The sequence below is a fragment of the Alligator mississippiensis genome, chromosome 9 (assembly GCF_030867095.1).
Source record: "Alligator mississippiensis isolate rAllMis1 chromosome 9, rAllMis1, whole genome shotgun sequence".
Taxonomy (NCBI): domain Eukaryota; kingdom Metazoa; phylum Chordata; order Crocodylia; family Alligatoridae; genus Alligator; species Alligator mississippiensis.
In genome coordinates this window covers 77651197-77668025 of record NC_081832.1, presented here as the reverse complement: position 1 = coordinate 77668025, position 16829 = coordinate 77651197, and the positions used below count along the sequence as shown (strand labels likewise).

At 46.6% G+C, this 16829-nt stretch overlaps 1 protein-coding gene across 3 annotated transcripts in view; it reads right to left on the bottom strand.

Annotated features, from left to right (window-relative positions):
* Positions 1-16829, bottom strand: part of SGCD (sarcoglycan delta) — a 496907-nt gene that overhangs the window by 57527 nt on the left and 422551 nt on the right. For all 3 annotated transcript variants that reach the window (XM_059712937.1, XM_059712938.1, XM_019475988.2), the window contains one exon: positions 1229-1316. In XM_059712937.1, coding sequence (XP_059568920.1) covers positions 1229-1316 — 88 coding nt within the window. The remainder of the gene's footprint in view (positions 1-1228; positions 1317-16829) is intronic.

Genomic DNA, 16829 nt, shown 5'->3' with positions numbered 1-16829 from the left:
ATGCCCCCAAACTCCCATGCTGGATCCAGTGCCTGTGGCACGTGCTCTAGGACCCACGCCATATGCAATGTGCCTTCCAGCGAGCCTGGGGTGAGAGCTGCGTGTAGGGCTAGTCCCATCTGGTTGGAGCAGGCACCGTGTGCGATGTGTGTTGTGGAGAGCCTAGGACATGCACTGCATGAAGTGCAGATGCTACAACAGCTGGAATGGGCACCGTGCATGGCATGCATCGTGCATGGCATGCATCCTCTGCCCACGGGGCCCATCCAGGTCAAATCAGACCCAGGGGATGCAGCGAGGACCCGATAATGTGAGCTGAACCAGGCCTGACGACCATATATTTGACACCCCTGGTATACACCTTGCCCTGTATGTGCTGTGCCTGTGTATATGAGAAAGAGAGAGAGCCACGTAGGAACTTCCAAGCTCTTTCAAAACAGAGGCGCTCCAGAGACCCACATATTCCTTTGCAAATAAATGGCAAATGATCAACAAACTAAACAAGTTCATTTTGAATGTGAGAATCTGGGAGCTCAGGGTTGAATTTATTTCTCTCCTCAAGGCAATTTTCACACGCACGGCTTAAATCATTGCTTACTGAAGCTGTTTATTTAATTATTTAGGGCTCTGACTAGAGGCCAGATGTTATATAAGCAAGCCAGACAATCCAATCTCCTGTACAAACAACATGTTTATGGATTACCAGCCCTGCCACACAGCAATACTTCTCCCTGTCCCTAGACTGCCCTGTTATATATATAAAGCATTATACATGCGGGCGCTTGGAGCAAGAATCATACATGCACTCCAATGCCTATGCATGTTGTGGATGTGTGAAACCCTCATTTCCCTGCAAACACGATGTGCTAAGAGTCCTTTATCAGCAGACGGGGCTTGGGGACGGTACAGTGTCCATGCACAGGCACTCTTAATCAACAAGTTCCCGAGATCTTTGGCAAGTCAGTGGTATCTTGGGATAATCCTGTGCCGATTGCAAATGAAATGTCAAGCTGCATATTTTCTTCCTGATCCCAAGGTCACACAAGTAACCTTTTGTCTCTGCAATGACTTTCCCATGAAAATGATTCCTGGCTTCCTTATAGAAACAGACAGCCAGCCGCTTCCCCAGCCCCGCTCCAAGGTGGTGCACCGGGATGTCGCTCCCCTCCCATGCACTCCTTGCCACTAGTCTCACACAGCCCCCTGAGCTCGTTTCCCCCCTCGTTACCTGTTACAAGACGAGTGAGGACTTTCGTCTTCTCGTTGAGAATATTCACTGTCACGTTTCTGGCGGACTGGAAGTACAGTGGGTTGCCCTGAAACAAAAGCACGAGAGAGAGAGCACATGAGTCAGGCACCACGCTCCAGAAAGACGAGCACAAGTGAGAAACCCTGCAGGCTCGGGTCATTCAAATGCAGTTGGCTCCTACTTTCCTTGTGTGCATCTGGCACAGGAGAGCAATGCATGCGGTGCCAGCCCTCCCGGGTCATCCACCAGAGAAAGGCCACGAACACAGACAAGGTCTGGGTCTGTGCTGCCTCACACCTCTGTCAAAGCTGAGCACTTTGAGTGCCAGCAATGCAGAGCGAGCGCTGGTGGACACATCTGCCTGGATACCATGTCACTTCTGCGCTGCGCTCACTTTGCGAACGCCCAGTCTCACTCCCCTCGCTGCCCTGGATAAGGGGCAAGAAAGAGTCTCCCCTTGCTTTAAGAATAGCCAACATCATGGGAGGTGAGCCTGGAGACACCGTTTACTCAAAACCGTCCGTGTGACACAGGGTAAATCCGAGTCAAAGCTGCAGCGTGCCTGGCCATGGGGACTGGGTCTCAGCAATGCATCTGGTTATTCAACTCTTCAACATCTGCCTAATGCTCCCGACTGATGGGCTCAGGGTCAGTCAGTGTACGTGGTGTCCGAGCAAGAGCCAGTCTTGCTGGTATGCAGATACAGCTTTTAATTTTAATGCACTTACAAACCACCTGGCATATGCCATTGCTTGCCCTTTACACATGGGTGGCCCTGGCTGTCACTCTGAGCCACCTGAGAAGTGCATTTGACCCTATTGCTTCATCTCTTAACTTCTTTCACTTTAAATCCATCCCTGCAAAACAATAGGAGCAGCTGCTGCAACACGGTTAGCTTCTGGCTACCTGGCACCTTCCTTTGCAGGTAGCCTACACAGGTAAGAAAGGCTCCCCCTTCACCAGGGGGAACAACTGATTCCTTCTGCACAAAGGGTCATGCCAGGGATCTTTGTCCAGTGAGAAGTGGCTTTTCGGAGAAAAATCAAACTGCAGGAGGAGAAGAGCATCACAGCTGTGTTCACATCAGTTATCCATTAGGAATTGTGCCCTTGCTTTCTTCCCTGAGCCTTTTGTGCAACTAAAGGGCAGGTGGGAAAGACTGGGCATGCTGCTGGGGATGGCAAAGAAATGCTGATGGGACTCAGAGCAGGGCCAGAGGACAGGGGAAAAGGTGCTGGGGAGGGACGACAGATTAGGGAAGGGGCCTGGCAGAGTGCTTGGAAACTAAACCTAAGAGAAGGAGACCATTGCATGCCTCCCAGCTACAATACCCCCAGAAATTATATAGAAAAGGGAAGGGATAGGACACAGAGAGGTGCTGAACTGCCCACCAGCAGCACAGCTAGGAACCCAAGCCCAGCTCCTTACGGCCTCTCCAGCGTCCTGGTCACAGGCCTGCAACGCTGCCCAACACCCTGTTTTCACCCCAAATAACCCAGAATTTTGTAGTTTCATAGTTGTTAGTCAGAAGGGACCTCAATAGATTATCAAGTCCAAATTGTACTCAATCAATTATAGATGAGTAATATAGCTACATTAATGTATTCATATTGTAAACAGGGATCATATTGATTTGGAAGGGCTTCTTTGAGGTGACTTTGCTGGACTTTTGGTTCTTGGCTGGAGTCTTTTCTGGAGTCTTGTCTACTTTCTTAAAGAAAGTGTCCAAGGACGTTTGGACAGATGTTCTCCGGGGAGATGAGCAATGCAGCGAACTTGTTCACTGGCGTGGCGTCGCATCGGATCAAGCGTTGGAAAGGCAGAACTGATGTCAGAAAGCTGAAACATTTATAAATGTTGTAACTTGAAATGTTGTAAGTCAAGGACTGCTTGTATTCAGAGGAGCAGATCACTACAGAAAGGATGCGGACACGATGGAGAGAGTCCAGTGGAGGGCAATGAAGACGGTTGTGAGGCTGGGGGACAGGACTGGTGAGGAGAGGCTGAGGGAAATGGGTTGATTGAATCTGCAGAAGAGAAGACCGAGGGGGATTGAACAGCAGCCGTCACCTCCCTGCAGGGGGGCTGCAAAGAGGACGGAGCTGGGCTGTTCTCAGTGGGGGCAGATGGCAGGACAAGGAGCAATGGGCTCAAGCTGCAGCTAGGGAGGTTGAGGTTGGATATTAGGATTGATTTTGTCACTAGGAGGGTGGTGAAGCACTGGGACAGGCTCCCCAGACAGGTTGTGGTCATCCTTGGAGGTTTTGAAGACCTGGGTAGACAAAGCCTTGGCTGGGATGATGTAGTTGGGGCTGGTCCTGCTTGGAGCAGGGGGGTTGGACTCAATGTGACCCCCTGACGTCCTTCCCAACCCTCATTGTCTCTGATTTAATGATCAGAGGAGAAGCTTTGCTTGGAGACACCCTAGAAAGGAAAAACCTGCCCCTTTAGAGAAAAGCTACTTGCTTGGGAAGACACCTGTATTTCCTCCACTCTTCCTGAAAGTGCCTGCGCTGAGGTTTCTCCCCTCCGCACCCCAGCCCAAGCTGGACTGGTTGGGCAATATGAAACGTTAACGAAGCCATTGTGCCTTGTTTCACTTGACTTTGAATTGCCACCTTGCACTGAACTCCTTACAGGCAGATCTCCGTACGGACCGGGGACCTGCATGCTTGGAGCAGGGTGGGACTAACGCCTCGAGCGCCTCTTCCGTGAATGATGCAGCGATCACGTCCTCCTGACAACCGTGTCTGCACAAAGCAAACGCCAAAGGCACATGTACTATCATTCATAAAATACAAAACCCCCTTCCGTTAATGGGCACAACTATTTGTGCTGCATCGTCCTATGGACTCAACCAATCAGGGAACAGAAAAAAAGAAAACCCTGTGCAATTTATCCAACCCATTACGATTAAGCCACAGGGGTTTCATTCTGAATATTCCCAATTCACTTACTGTGCAAAGAAAATAAATCAAAAGGGAGTCATTGAATACATCTGAGTTATGCACAAACTGGAGGAACCCATGATTTGCTCACAAATGTTTTACAAGCATTCAAGTGGAAAATTTGCCTGAATTATCATCATCTTCATTACTGAGTTTGCTCTCACAGTTTTCCTTGAGGCCTGACCGACTCAGTCCTATCGAGATGCTGCTGCAATAGCCGTGGAGGTAGGAATGATATCTCAGAGCAGCACTGGTGGTTTCCATGCAAAGCAGGGCTCGAAGGAATATGTATTTTTTTAACGCTCAGTGGTCTGGATCTTAAAAAGTTCCCTTTTAGGCCAGAACTCCCCATTAAGCTGTTTCTCCAGAGCAAAGGCTGAAACTTTGTAAACGAGGAAACCTTGTAAAGGCAAACGATGGCAAACAAATGCAGTCCAATGAGGGTCTGAAGGCTTGACGCGACTCCGATCTTGACTATTTATTCACTGTCTGACCTTGGACATGTCACTTCAGTTCACCGTGTCTCAGTTTCCTCGTCTAGAAAATGAGACGAATCATTCTCAGCCATCTTTGTAATGTGCTTTCAGATCAGCAGATGAAACGTGCAATGGATGCAAGTACAAGGTATTACGCTCTAATACCAAGACACGATGTCTGCAATACGTCCCCAGTTTGGGAGACAGACTCTCCGCAAAACCCGGGAAGGTTGGAAAGTTTAACGCATGCAGCATCGACGTCTAAAACGACCATAAAAGAGAAGTTAGGGACAGGACACCGGCAGTGACTTTGTATTATTTTGTTCAGTTCTCCCCTGCAGTATTTGTGCTGTTTTCCAGGCATTGATTATTTCATGCTTAATGGGAATGAAATAAGCACATCTCCAGTTTATTATTCCCTTGCTTTTGCATTGCTTTCCTCCGAGACCTCGTCAGTAGAGCTTTTGAAATAGCATTTTTTACTGCTGCATTTCTAATTTTGTACTGATAGATGAGTGGACGCTTTTAAAAGATAGACCCCCCTAACCCAGGTGCGCTTACAGTCAGGGATAACCCTGTAATCATCAAAACCATCTTATCACAGGTTAAACATGGTTCACGTTATGACCTATCTCACTTGACTTTCACTGCAGATCGACTGAGTCCTCTGAAAAGACTCCTGTGTCTTTTGGTCTCCATTAAGGTAGAAAAATAGTCTGAGCTACACGACTGGCTCAGTTTCAAACTCCATCACTGATCTGCATAATGAAAAGTTGCTCGAGAAAAATCCTAGCTAGATAAGCCAAGAGGTTGTGCCCATCCAAATAAGACTCAGAGTACATTAGTGACCATGCCGTGCTGACCCTCCCGCAGCCGCCTACTCCACGGATGCCGATCTCTGCTTTCAGACAACCACATTTGCTTGATAGAAGAGATGTGCATTTATTGGTCTGTAGGGAAGGAATATTTCAAGCACTTAAAGTAATGCCCACTCACATTTCCATAACTCCTCTCCCATTAAGAAATTAATAGGAAGCAAAAAAAATATTCCCTGTTGCTGGAAATGCTGCATGTTTTACCTCCGCTGTCTTTCCGCTTGCACATACAGCAACACAAGCATCACCCACGCAGCCCTTGCAAACCCTTCGCAATCTCTGCTAAAAATCCAGGTATGCTCCCAGCTGCTCCTCTGGCCAAACGCAAACCAAATGCAGGTGCATCGATTTGTGTTTCGTTCTTCAAACAAGTGGTGAAGCAGGAGGAGGAAGGGGAGAGAGCATTTTTGTGCAGTTTTCTGACTCTTTCATGTTAACAGTCACACACACACAGGAAAAGGTGTCGTTACTGACCCCAAGTAACGCTACCCTCTGCTTTCAGCCCGCTTGCCAACGCGGGTTCAGTCTTTATGCCAAGACGTGGATACTATAACCCCGGTCTCTTTCTATGTACTTCCAGCTGATGTTGGTGATGGGGGATGTTGCCATAAGTTACAAATCATGTCTACTGTAATTATACCATAGCACTTCATTGAACAATAGCCTTTGATTTAACTTCCTACAGAACTTCTTCTGCATATTAAATCATGGCTCACCTCCCCCACGGTGCTATTTTATATGACTTTTTTTTTTTAAAGTAATTTGATCATCTCAGAGAAGTTGAGACAGATACTTGCACGAATATCAGTGATGATAGGATGCAATCATACCCCTGATGAAGGGCCCACGATAATGCCCGTTTCAGGGTGGGATTTTTAAAGGAGTCTATGGAAGCTAGATACTCATCCCCTAGCCCAGATCCTTTGCTGTAGCAGACACAGAAATACTGTGCCTTACTCGTATTTGGCATTAATACACCCCCGATGGTCTCTCTCTCATGCAACTGTTTATGGATATGAGCTAGTACAGGAAACCACAGATGCTCAATTCATTAAAATGTGGGACATATGCTCCAAGATACAGTATTAGAAAGGCACCACGCATATGTCAATACAATATAGTCTGTTCTCTAACTAATCAGCTAGCTATTCAGTAGCATATATGAGACTTCACAAGGGGTATTGATTGATTGCTACCTGAGGCAACATGAATTATAATACCTTGCTTGCCTTGTGCCATTCACCGGCTCGTTTCAGAACAGATGCCAAAAGCTCTGAGATCAGAGATTGCACCAGGGAGGACACTGACTGGTAGCCTTGAGGTACAGCCCAAGTAATTCAAACCCGTGCTGTCTTTAAGAGAATTAGATATTTCATGTAGGCTTCCTTGGATTGATCTTCAGGGATTACCAAAAAAAAAAAAAAAAGTACAAAATCTTGCTAAATTTCAAGAAGCAATTTAAAAATAGTACACCAAAGTCAATATTTTTACAGCCCAGGGGTGCCTGCACATACCATAGGGTTTAATCCTCATTAAATTAAATAGGTTTATAAAATTTTTAATTGTTTACTTTGGAGTTCCACGTCAGTGTTTGCACGCACTAGGTTTTTGAACAAATTCAGCCCAGTGTCCGGCCGGTGCCACAGGAGAGCAGGACAGTCCAGCGCTGCCCCCAGGCCTGGGGCCCCCCAACTCCATGCCCTGCCATGCAGCCATGTTAGCAAAGAGCCAGCAAATGCACAAGAAAAAGAAAAAAGCAGAAGCAATTCAAAAGCAAAAGCAATGTGAAGGGATGAACTACAAAAAAGTCGCAGCACCATGTGGTGAACAAAGAGGCTAATTACACGTCTTGGAGTGCCTTTGTGTTTGCACGCAACAAATCCACAGACACAATGCTTTCATTCACGCCAAGCTAAACTAACCTACGTCCAAGGAGTTTTACTTTAATGCTCCAGAAAGACTTTTAAAGCATCCAGAAAACCCGCTCCTGCAAACAGTCATGCCGTTGCAACGTAAGAACGGGCAAAAAAAGTTGCGTGTACAAATGCACCAGGAGGTCAAAAGGGGCAGTTTCAGTTGGGTCCGGTAGATTCTGGGAATATTAGAAACAGAAAAGTCAGGCCTGGAAGGAACCTCAGGTCACATCTAGTCCAAACCCTTGCTCAAGGCAGGATCATCTCCCTCTATACCATGCCAGACAACTGTCTGCTTGATCTGGTCTTAAACACTTCTATGGACGGACAGTCCCGAGCTCCACAGGTAGCTTGTTCCAGTACCTGGCCACCTTCGGAGTGAGACAGCGCTTCCTAACGCCCACCCTAAATATCCCCTGCTGCAATTTAAGCCTGTTGTTGCTTTTTGTCCCCTGGCTGGTGGGGTAATGGGTCACTTTAGGTTGGCGAGGAGAGGTGACTGGCTGCTGAAGTGAACTTTTCCCATCCAGCAAACCTGAGATGATTCGATATGGCACAAAGCTGCCTTCCTGCACTTCAGTGGCAGGGCTGGCAGTACAATAATGAACCAGTTGCTGGTTGCCAGAATGGTTTATGTCTTAGCACTTGATTGTTTTCATTACTTCTGCAAGCCTGGAGGAAGCACAGCTATCATGGGGGCTGCAATTATCTCCGACATAAATTGGAAATGAAGGACAGTCCAACACCTGACTCGGGAAAAGGCATCCAAGGCACGGAAGATCCCTTGAACTTCTGTAGGTGAATCTCTAGAGAAGCAACCCAGATTCGTGTCAGCAGAAGCCACGACGTGGAAGACAACCTTGGAGGTGAACCTTTAAGGTTGCTTTGCAAGCTGCTATGCAATGTAAGACCTGCCTTCCCCCTGACGTGGCTCCAAACTAGGTCACGAGTTTGCCCATAATACCCACGGTGCACAAATTAAAGTCACCTAGCCAAATCCCCACCCGTTGCACTGCAAATACATTCCTTAATGTTATTTGAACAAATTTTTTGTTGCTTAATCAGAAAGCCCCTTCTGTTCTTGACTTTGTCCTTCAAGCGGTCGAACACGACGTTCATGTAACTAAATCCCTTTCCTTAGCAGAATTTCTGACTTGACAATGTGAGCTTTTCAAAGAAGAATGAATGCAATCTGCGGGCTGAATTGATAATGCAGGCAGATTAAAACAAATGCTATACAATGCCCCAGTACATGCCATATTTATGTCGAAAGATGATTGCTTTTAGGAGCGAGACAATAGGTTTAGTACCGAGGTAGCAAAATAGAGTCGGTATCTTTTCCCTTTCGTAAACAAACCCTTTACGGAGGAGCCGCGTACCCACGTCACGTCCCAGCGATCAGCGTGGAGTTGATATAATTCTTGACCTGCAATTGACTCTGTTATTTCAAACCCTCGTATCCGTTATGAGATGACTCAACGTGCAGGGCTGTAGCTTCCTCCTCTTATTGAGTTCTTTTCTTTTTTTTAACCGCAAGTATTCACATGTTAAACAATCCCCCTCTCTCAGACAGGAAAACTGTGTACATTAAAAGCTGCATTTTGAAGTACAACGATGGACTGAAAAATGATTCCAGGCAAACCTGCCCTTTGAACCAAACCGATCTGCTTGAGTTCATTGCTCCTCATTTTACTCCGCTGACCACCTGCTGCTCCTACAACCCCACCCCAGCCTGGCCTTTCTTGTCTTTCTCTTAGCCAGTTTCTGATCCAAAGCAGTACTTTAATTCTCACTCCATCACACTTAGTTTCCTTACAAGTGTATCTTTGACCAATGGGAGTGCTGTTGTAGCTGTGTTGGCCTAAAGACATAGGCAGTCGAGTGGGTAAATGTTTGGGTAAAAATGTACATTGTAGCTGTGTTGGTCTAAGGACATAGGCAGACAAGGTTCCTTGGGTGAATTTGATATCTTTTTTTAGACCAACCCAAATAGTTGGAGAAAAGTTATTAAGCAAGCTTTCGGGTTCAAAAACCCTTCATCAGGCTAGGGAAGTTTCAGCAGTTGGTGTGTGCTCTTCCTGGATGGGTAAATGTGATATTTTTTATTAGACCAACTAAATAGTTGGGGGGAAAAATTGTTCTTTGCAAGCTTTTGGATGCACACACCCTTCTTCAGGCAACATGCTGTGATGTTTCCATGTCAAACAGCAAAATTCAAGATTGCGAGGTCCCTTGCAGCCCTAAACTTCTATGAAACTGTGAATATCTTCTATGTTTCGGGGGTGTTGGTTGTAGCCGTGTTGGTCTTTGATCAAGCACTTTGAGAAAGCCCAGCCAGATTCTAACAACCAGCCAAGTTGCTTAAAGAAATTAAGGCACAAGTTTGCAAAAGCTGGTTTATCCTCATCACTCATCAGGAAAAGAAATTTCTTCTTACATATCCGAGCAGCACTGAAGTGTGGTTGGACTCAATCTTGATTAGACCTGCTGGGCATGACTGCAATTTATACCAACCACTGCATCATACCCATGTAGGAGTTGGCCCTACGCTTCAAATTCTGCCTTCAGCTACATCTGTGAAATCCCAAAGTGGTACAATTTGGTTTGCAAGTCTCTATTACCGATGATGGTGCTTAAGACAGAGCACAGCTTGACTTTCCTATCCCACGGAGGGTTTGAAGGCTTGGCAGGTAGAAAATAAAATCCTGTTTTACTTATAAAGCAGATCCGTTTGATTCAGAAGTCATTGAAAGACTCATAAATGTGTCACCGCAGGATGCTATTTTTTTTTCCATGCAGAGAAGAGCGTTTCTGCCTCCTGTAATTTTCCTGGAGTACAGGATTGTTAATCTCCAAAGCATTCCTCCGCAGTCTTAAGAGTTAGGACAAACCCTCCGCCGCTTCTTATTGCTCTGCCTAACAAACCGTGACGTTTCCAACTGTTGCGGGATGAAATTATAGGTTCAGTCCTTTAGCTGCTAATGCAACGTGTTAATGCAAAGCAAGACTGAGTGACTATCATGCACACGTTTTTCTGCACTGCGAGATGATGATGTTGAGGACGATGTTTTATTTGTATTCAAATGGCACCTATACTTACCCAAATTCAAGGAAGTCCGTCATTGTCTGCACAACGGGGAACCAGGATCCTGAAAACCTCGCCTCACAACAGGACTGATTATGTTAAGAAGAGTGGGACGGCGAATAACCGGCATCCCTACAGCTTTCTAACGATGATCTCGATGGGAGCAGAAATGACCAGACTGACTTTTGTCTGGATTTTTGTCTTTCTTGCACCTCTCTGTTGTTGTGCTCGCACCTCTACTCTACACACGTCTGCGATCACAGACCGACAATTCGCTTAGAAACAACCACTATCTTGTAACACCCGGATTTCAAAGGTGTGCCCTATTAACTTCCACAGACGCCTCTGGATTTCTCAACTCGTGTCTTTTAATGAATGGGTGTCGCCTGGCGCGTCTTCAGATAGAGCTCTGCAGAGACGCTGCAAACCGTTTCACCAACAAAAAAACAAAATCCTGGGTCTTTTAAGGTGTTTTCCATTTAGCAGATAAGGGATCACTTTTGAGACAGCAACAGAGATAACCACACACGAGCTGCGGAGAGATTAGGTACATGCTACATCTGGGAAGGAAAGGGGAAAAGCTGGCCTATCCAGAGACTTATCCAAATACTTGGGAAAGCAAAAGGAAAAAAAACATATTGTAATTGCATATTACATTTGAACTGAAGAATATGGTAATGACTCAACATGCTAATAAGGACATTTAATTTCCAAGATCACCCACAGCAAGAGCGATATCGAAAGGAAGAGGGGGAGGCACTGGCACTCTGTCTTGAGCTAAGTGGATGTGACAGACTGCCGGCTCGAGAGAGGAGAAGGAATGAAATCACTGAGCAACACGGGCTAAGAGAGCACGGCACCCCAGCTCCTAACCCGCACGCACACCCCAGAGTCTGCGCTAATGAGAGTTTAAAAGCCCAAGGCAGAGAGAGAGCCTATTCAAATGCTTTTCTTCCATGTTGTGAGGTTTTTTTTGTCCCCAATTCTTAAATGAACAGCCCTTGGTTATTCTATACCACCCTTGTGCACCCAGGTCAGGAAGGGTGATGGTGGAAAATGCTTCTTGAACCCCACATCCTCCACACACGGACAGACCCAGCTGCTTTCCCCGTGAAGAACAGCTCTCGGGCGAGTGCTTGCCCCTCTGGAGCGGGTCCTGGGCTCAGCTCCCCTCCAAACCCTGCAACAGTCGGGCTCATTGCAGGGGCGTGCATGCTACAGACAGCACAGACAAGGGTCTTTGGGTAGGTGTGGTCTCTTTTATTAGACCAACTAAATCATTGGACAAGCTTTTTGCAAGCTTTCGGCACAAATGCCCGAAAGCTTGCAAAGAACAACTTTCCCAACGATTTAGTTGGTCTAATAAAAGAGATCACATCTACCCAAAGACCCTTGTCTGCCAATGTCCTTACACCAACACGGCTACAACCAACAACCCTAAAGCATGGAAGATTCAATGATTTAGTTGGACTCATAAAAGAAATCACATCTACCCAAAGACCCTTGTCTGCCAATGTCCTTACACCAACACGGCTACAACCAACAACCCTAAAGCATGGAAGATTCAATGATTTAGTTGGACTCATAAAAGAAATCACATCTACCCAAAGACCCTTGTGTGCCAATGTCCTTACACCAACACGGCTACAACCAACAACCCTAAAGCATGGAAGATCCAACGATTTAGTTGGTCTAATAAAAGAGCTCACATCTACCCAAAGACCCTTGTCTCCTTAGGTCCTTAGACCAACACGGCTACAACCAACAACCCTAAAGCACAGAAGATATACATCACATGCGCTCATGCAGTGCACAGGGACCCCTCATGCCTAGCACAGAAGAGGGCTAGAAGTGGAAATCCAGAGCATCGGTAGGATCTGGCAGGAGCTGTAGGGTACTAAGGAGCTGTGATAATGTCCTCCCCTGGCCAGGGAGAGAGACAGTATTGGATTATCTGAATTAGGGATGGGAAGAGTCAGACTCGGGCGTTTCTGCGTATCGATGGTGGGTGGAGGCTGGAGCTGTCAGTGTGCAAGGGCCCGGGGCACGACTGCAGTTGTGTCCAGCTTCTGATTAGGCAATTGTTGGCTGGGGAAACGGCGATTTCCAACAGACCCACGTGGCGTGCAGCACAACACTTATCATCCGAAAGTGTCTTGTTCTGTTCAGCTAGAATGACAAATATGGTACAACAATAATAAAGTACAACAATGTGGTATTTCTGCTCTCGGTAACAGCTCCTCAAGAAATATCGGTACTCAGCCCTTCGCCGGGAAGCATTCACAGACCCGAACTGATCAAAAGATCTGAGCAGTTAGTTAAAACTTCTACAAGTCACAGCACTGGGCACGTACCAGAGCTGCCTGGGTACTACACTACATCTACTGGAGTTTTATGTCTGCTAAAATAATCCTCTCTTCTTCCTTGCACTTTTTGAGGGTTTTTTTAATAATGACAGAAATAAAAGCAGACTGTCCCACTGCAGCATTAAAGCAATTATAATCTATGGCTTTTCTTTTTTAAAACTCAAAAGAAGACGGGTCTGTGATGTGAGATCTAAAACACTGGGCTGTGCCAACAGATGGCTACCAGAGGGACACTGTACCCTTCAAAGAGATTTATTTCTGCAGTCTAGGGGCTTCCCTGTTTAGAGTGATAGCTACAATATTGTTAGGGCTTCAACACACTGCTTGAAGAAAGGGGCTGCTTCTTCAAGATGCCTGGGCAGCTGCTTTGCAGCATTTTTTTCTGAAAATTAAATTATCTTGTGCCTGATGATGCTAAAAACAAAAAATAAAATGAAGAAAAAGAAGAAGAAGAGGAGGAAAAAGAAGAGCAACAATAATAATAACAACCCTACTACATCTGACTCAGTTTCTTTGCCAATATTTTTACTTAACTGGCATGTAAAACTCCAGAGGACAAGATGACATCGGTCAAATTATAAATAAAAATGCAAGGTAACTCGCCATGGGAGAGTTCTCCTTTGGTAACCATGGTGCTGGGAAATCTGCATTTCCCCCAAGATCGCTACACGTTCAAACAATTTCCTTTACTGGTAAAAATTGATTGGAGGCATCTCTGACTGGCTTGAACTGGAATCCCAAAGCGGTGGAGACTTGAAAGCAAGACTGAAGCCGGGGATGCAACAGCAAAACACGCGAAGCACGTCTGAATCCAGGGATCTCCTGCAACGGCTGCAACAACGTACGGTCTGGAGAGACTGGACCTCTGCAATGAAGGCGAGTCCCTGTTTGGTTTGTAAAAAGGCCGGCACCAGTCTGCACATGGTTTCAAACACTTCACGACCTTTGAAATTGGCTGGAAGGGGTTACGGGAAGATCCGAGTAATGTGGGAGCGTCCACTGCCACGTGGAGGTACAGGTGGGAAGACACGCGACTGGACACATTGCTTCCTTGTGTGCCCCTGGCTACAGACCGGGGCCACTAAATGGCCCGTTGGTCTAAGATCGACTTATTGCCCTGCTCAAATGCGTCTGAAGCTACTAGCCAAACGCATCCTGATATCTGTAGGGGCTATTTGAGGTGATATGAAGACCATATGGAGCGAGTGACACTTGGCTGTTATGAGTTGCATTGCCCCGTGTATTGCGATAACACCGATGGGCCCCAGAGAGGGATCAGGGCCTCCTTATACACACAAATAGCATCGTCTCCTCTTGTGCTCTCCAGATCCTGCCTTAGCTGTGCTCCCAAGCTCCTGTCCCACCTCCTATCCTGGATCCTGTCTCCAGTATCTTCCCCAGCCTGGTTTCCAATCCACTTTAAAAGCCCTCAGGAGCTGTTTTGGCTTCCCCGAGTCCTAGCCTCCGACACCATCCTGACTACAATTTTTGGATCTCGGTTTCGACCTCAGACCTTCCTGGCCCTCGTCTCACCTCCTGATTCAGGTCTTTGCATTCTCCTCCAACTCTGATGCCAGCTCTACCCTTACCGATGCTAAAATATAGATGACTCTTACGGACACACAGACATGTGTGATGTAGCCGGCAAGAGAAAAATCAAATCAATCACAGATCACAGCATGCAACTTGCCTAATTATGGGTAACGCCTCATATGTTTCATCTTCGAGAAAGCACTTTGTGAGCAAGCGGACGGTGTTGCTATGGGATCGTATCGTGCTCAACAATTGCAGATGTAAGAGTATTTATGCAGCTTGCTGGAAATGGTCCTCCCTGCTTCCTGGGAGGACGATTCAAATTGAGCAAGCGTTCTTGGAGAAATGCTAGCCACATTCGGTGCTTCTTCTATGACCGAGCCTCCGTTCTTCAACGAAACGTGCCTGTTAGCTGGCGAGGGATGACATCTAGACTTTCTCGAAGGTCTCCAAGATGGAACTATTGTTTGCATTTCCTAAATCAGAGAAAGGTAAGATGCAGCCCAAGCACGTATAATCTGGCCCCAGCCTCCAAATGGTTTATACCCACAAGCAGAATCAATAGGAAGAAGCCCTGCGGAGAAAGCAATTACATTGCAAAAGCAACTATATTATAGTGCTGTTCAGACTGGAAGGCAGGGAAACATAGCAGTAAGGCCATCTTTGCTTTCAAGATTACCTACTGGAGCTCTCTCCAATGTTTATTGCTAGCAAAATGTTAAGGTTTGGTTGTGATATGATATCTCCTTGCAATAAAGTGCTGCTGCTTGTGGGTTTCTATCGACGGTACCATCTCATCAAAATGACACGACTCCTTCACTTTACTCTCTTTTTCATGGTCAGTGGGCAATAAGAAGAAGTTTCTCAGCTGAAAAATAGAGTTGAAGGGTTCAAAGGTCTTTGGCAAGAGCAGAAGCAAAATGGACTGAGCTAATGGTGGCCTGTTTAACGACAGTCATTCTGAGGTCATGACCAAAGTCAGGAAGAAACTATTATAAGATCTTCTGATCAGCCTGAGGATTGAATTTTGACCTAAAAAAAAAAAATCCAACTAGAAAACCATCATCCCCAAATACCTTGAGGTTATTTTCCCACTGGTTCCTACCAAGTCTGAGACTGACGGGCTGTAGGATTAAAGGAGCCGTATGCTGAATACTGCAATTCCAGGCGCATGATATTCAATCTCAGGACAGCAGGATCTCAAGATAAATGCACAAGGCGCAAACTCTGCACCCAGTGGCCTTCAAAATACTGAGCAGACAATCTCAATAGCCTCCAGGATCAAAATCTATTGCATTTCTGTGCCATAACTCCCTTATTACATTGCAGCACTGTAGACAAATCAAAAGGCTGATGAAATGCCATGTTGGATACTTGCAAGGATTTATGAAGACCAAGTTCTCCTCATTTTACAAACTCCCAAGGCTGCAATCAAGACGCTTCAATTCAGGGCACATCAGCAGCAGAACGGCTCAGCTGAGCCCCTATATTAAGTAAAAGTACTGGGGCCTTCATTTTTCTTACCTTTATTTGCAGGATGGTCACAGGACACCTCTCAAGCTTCAAACTGAATCCCAACTACCATGGCAGGGTATTCAGGCCTGCCATGTTGCTAGCACGTAAAACGGTTTGCCTCCAGCCCTTTGTGAATGAGGTTGGCTATCCTCGTCTTGGAAGGCAGGTGGATTATTTGCTTGCCGACTCCTCCAAGGTAACAAGGGAGCCGTGCTTTTGCTTTCAAGAGAAACCGCACGTCTTCTCATTTCTAGGTGCCAGCCAATCACGCCCCTTTTGTGCCTCTAACAAAATGCAAAGCAACCGAACCCGAAATAATATTAGCAGGAGCAATAACAAACAATCAGCAGTCTCCTGGATCCATGCAATCAAGGGGCAGCGAGACAGGAAAAGGGACCGGAGCCCAGCTGGGAGCCGCGAACCCCAGCCGCTTCCCCAATCACCCCGATTGTTCCCAATTGCATTGGTTTGTCAGTAATTATATTTGATTCTCTCCTTGCAGGTACGGCTGTTTTACCAGGCTCCTCTCTGCAGAGAGCACGTCTTCTTCAGTGCACCAGCGCAGAATGGGAGCTTGTCAGATCTCATCAGCCTGGCGAGGCTTAGCCGGTTTCAGAGAGGAGACTCGCAGGCTGCAAAGACCGATGCGGGCGAGTCGGAGAGCTGTGCTCTTCCCTCTCTGCAGTGGCGAGCCATTGCTGCCTCCCAGTGCAAGAGCACATTGCTCAGCAGCTGCTGAGGTGCAAAACTGAGATCCTAAGTACTTCTGCATGCCGGAAAGGCCCTGAGAAAGGCTTGGGGGGGCTGAGCAATGCCCCCATCGTGGCTTCATCGCTGCACTGATGACTTTGGCATGCATGAAAGGGAGT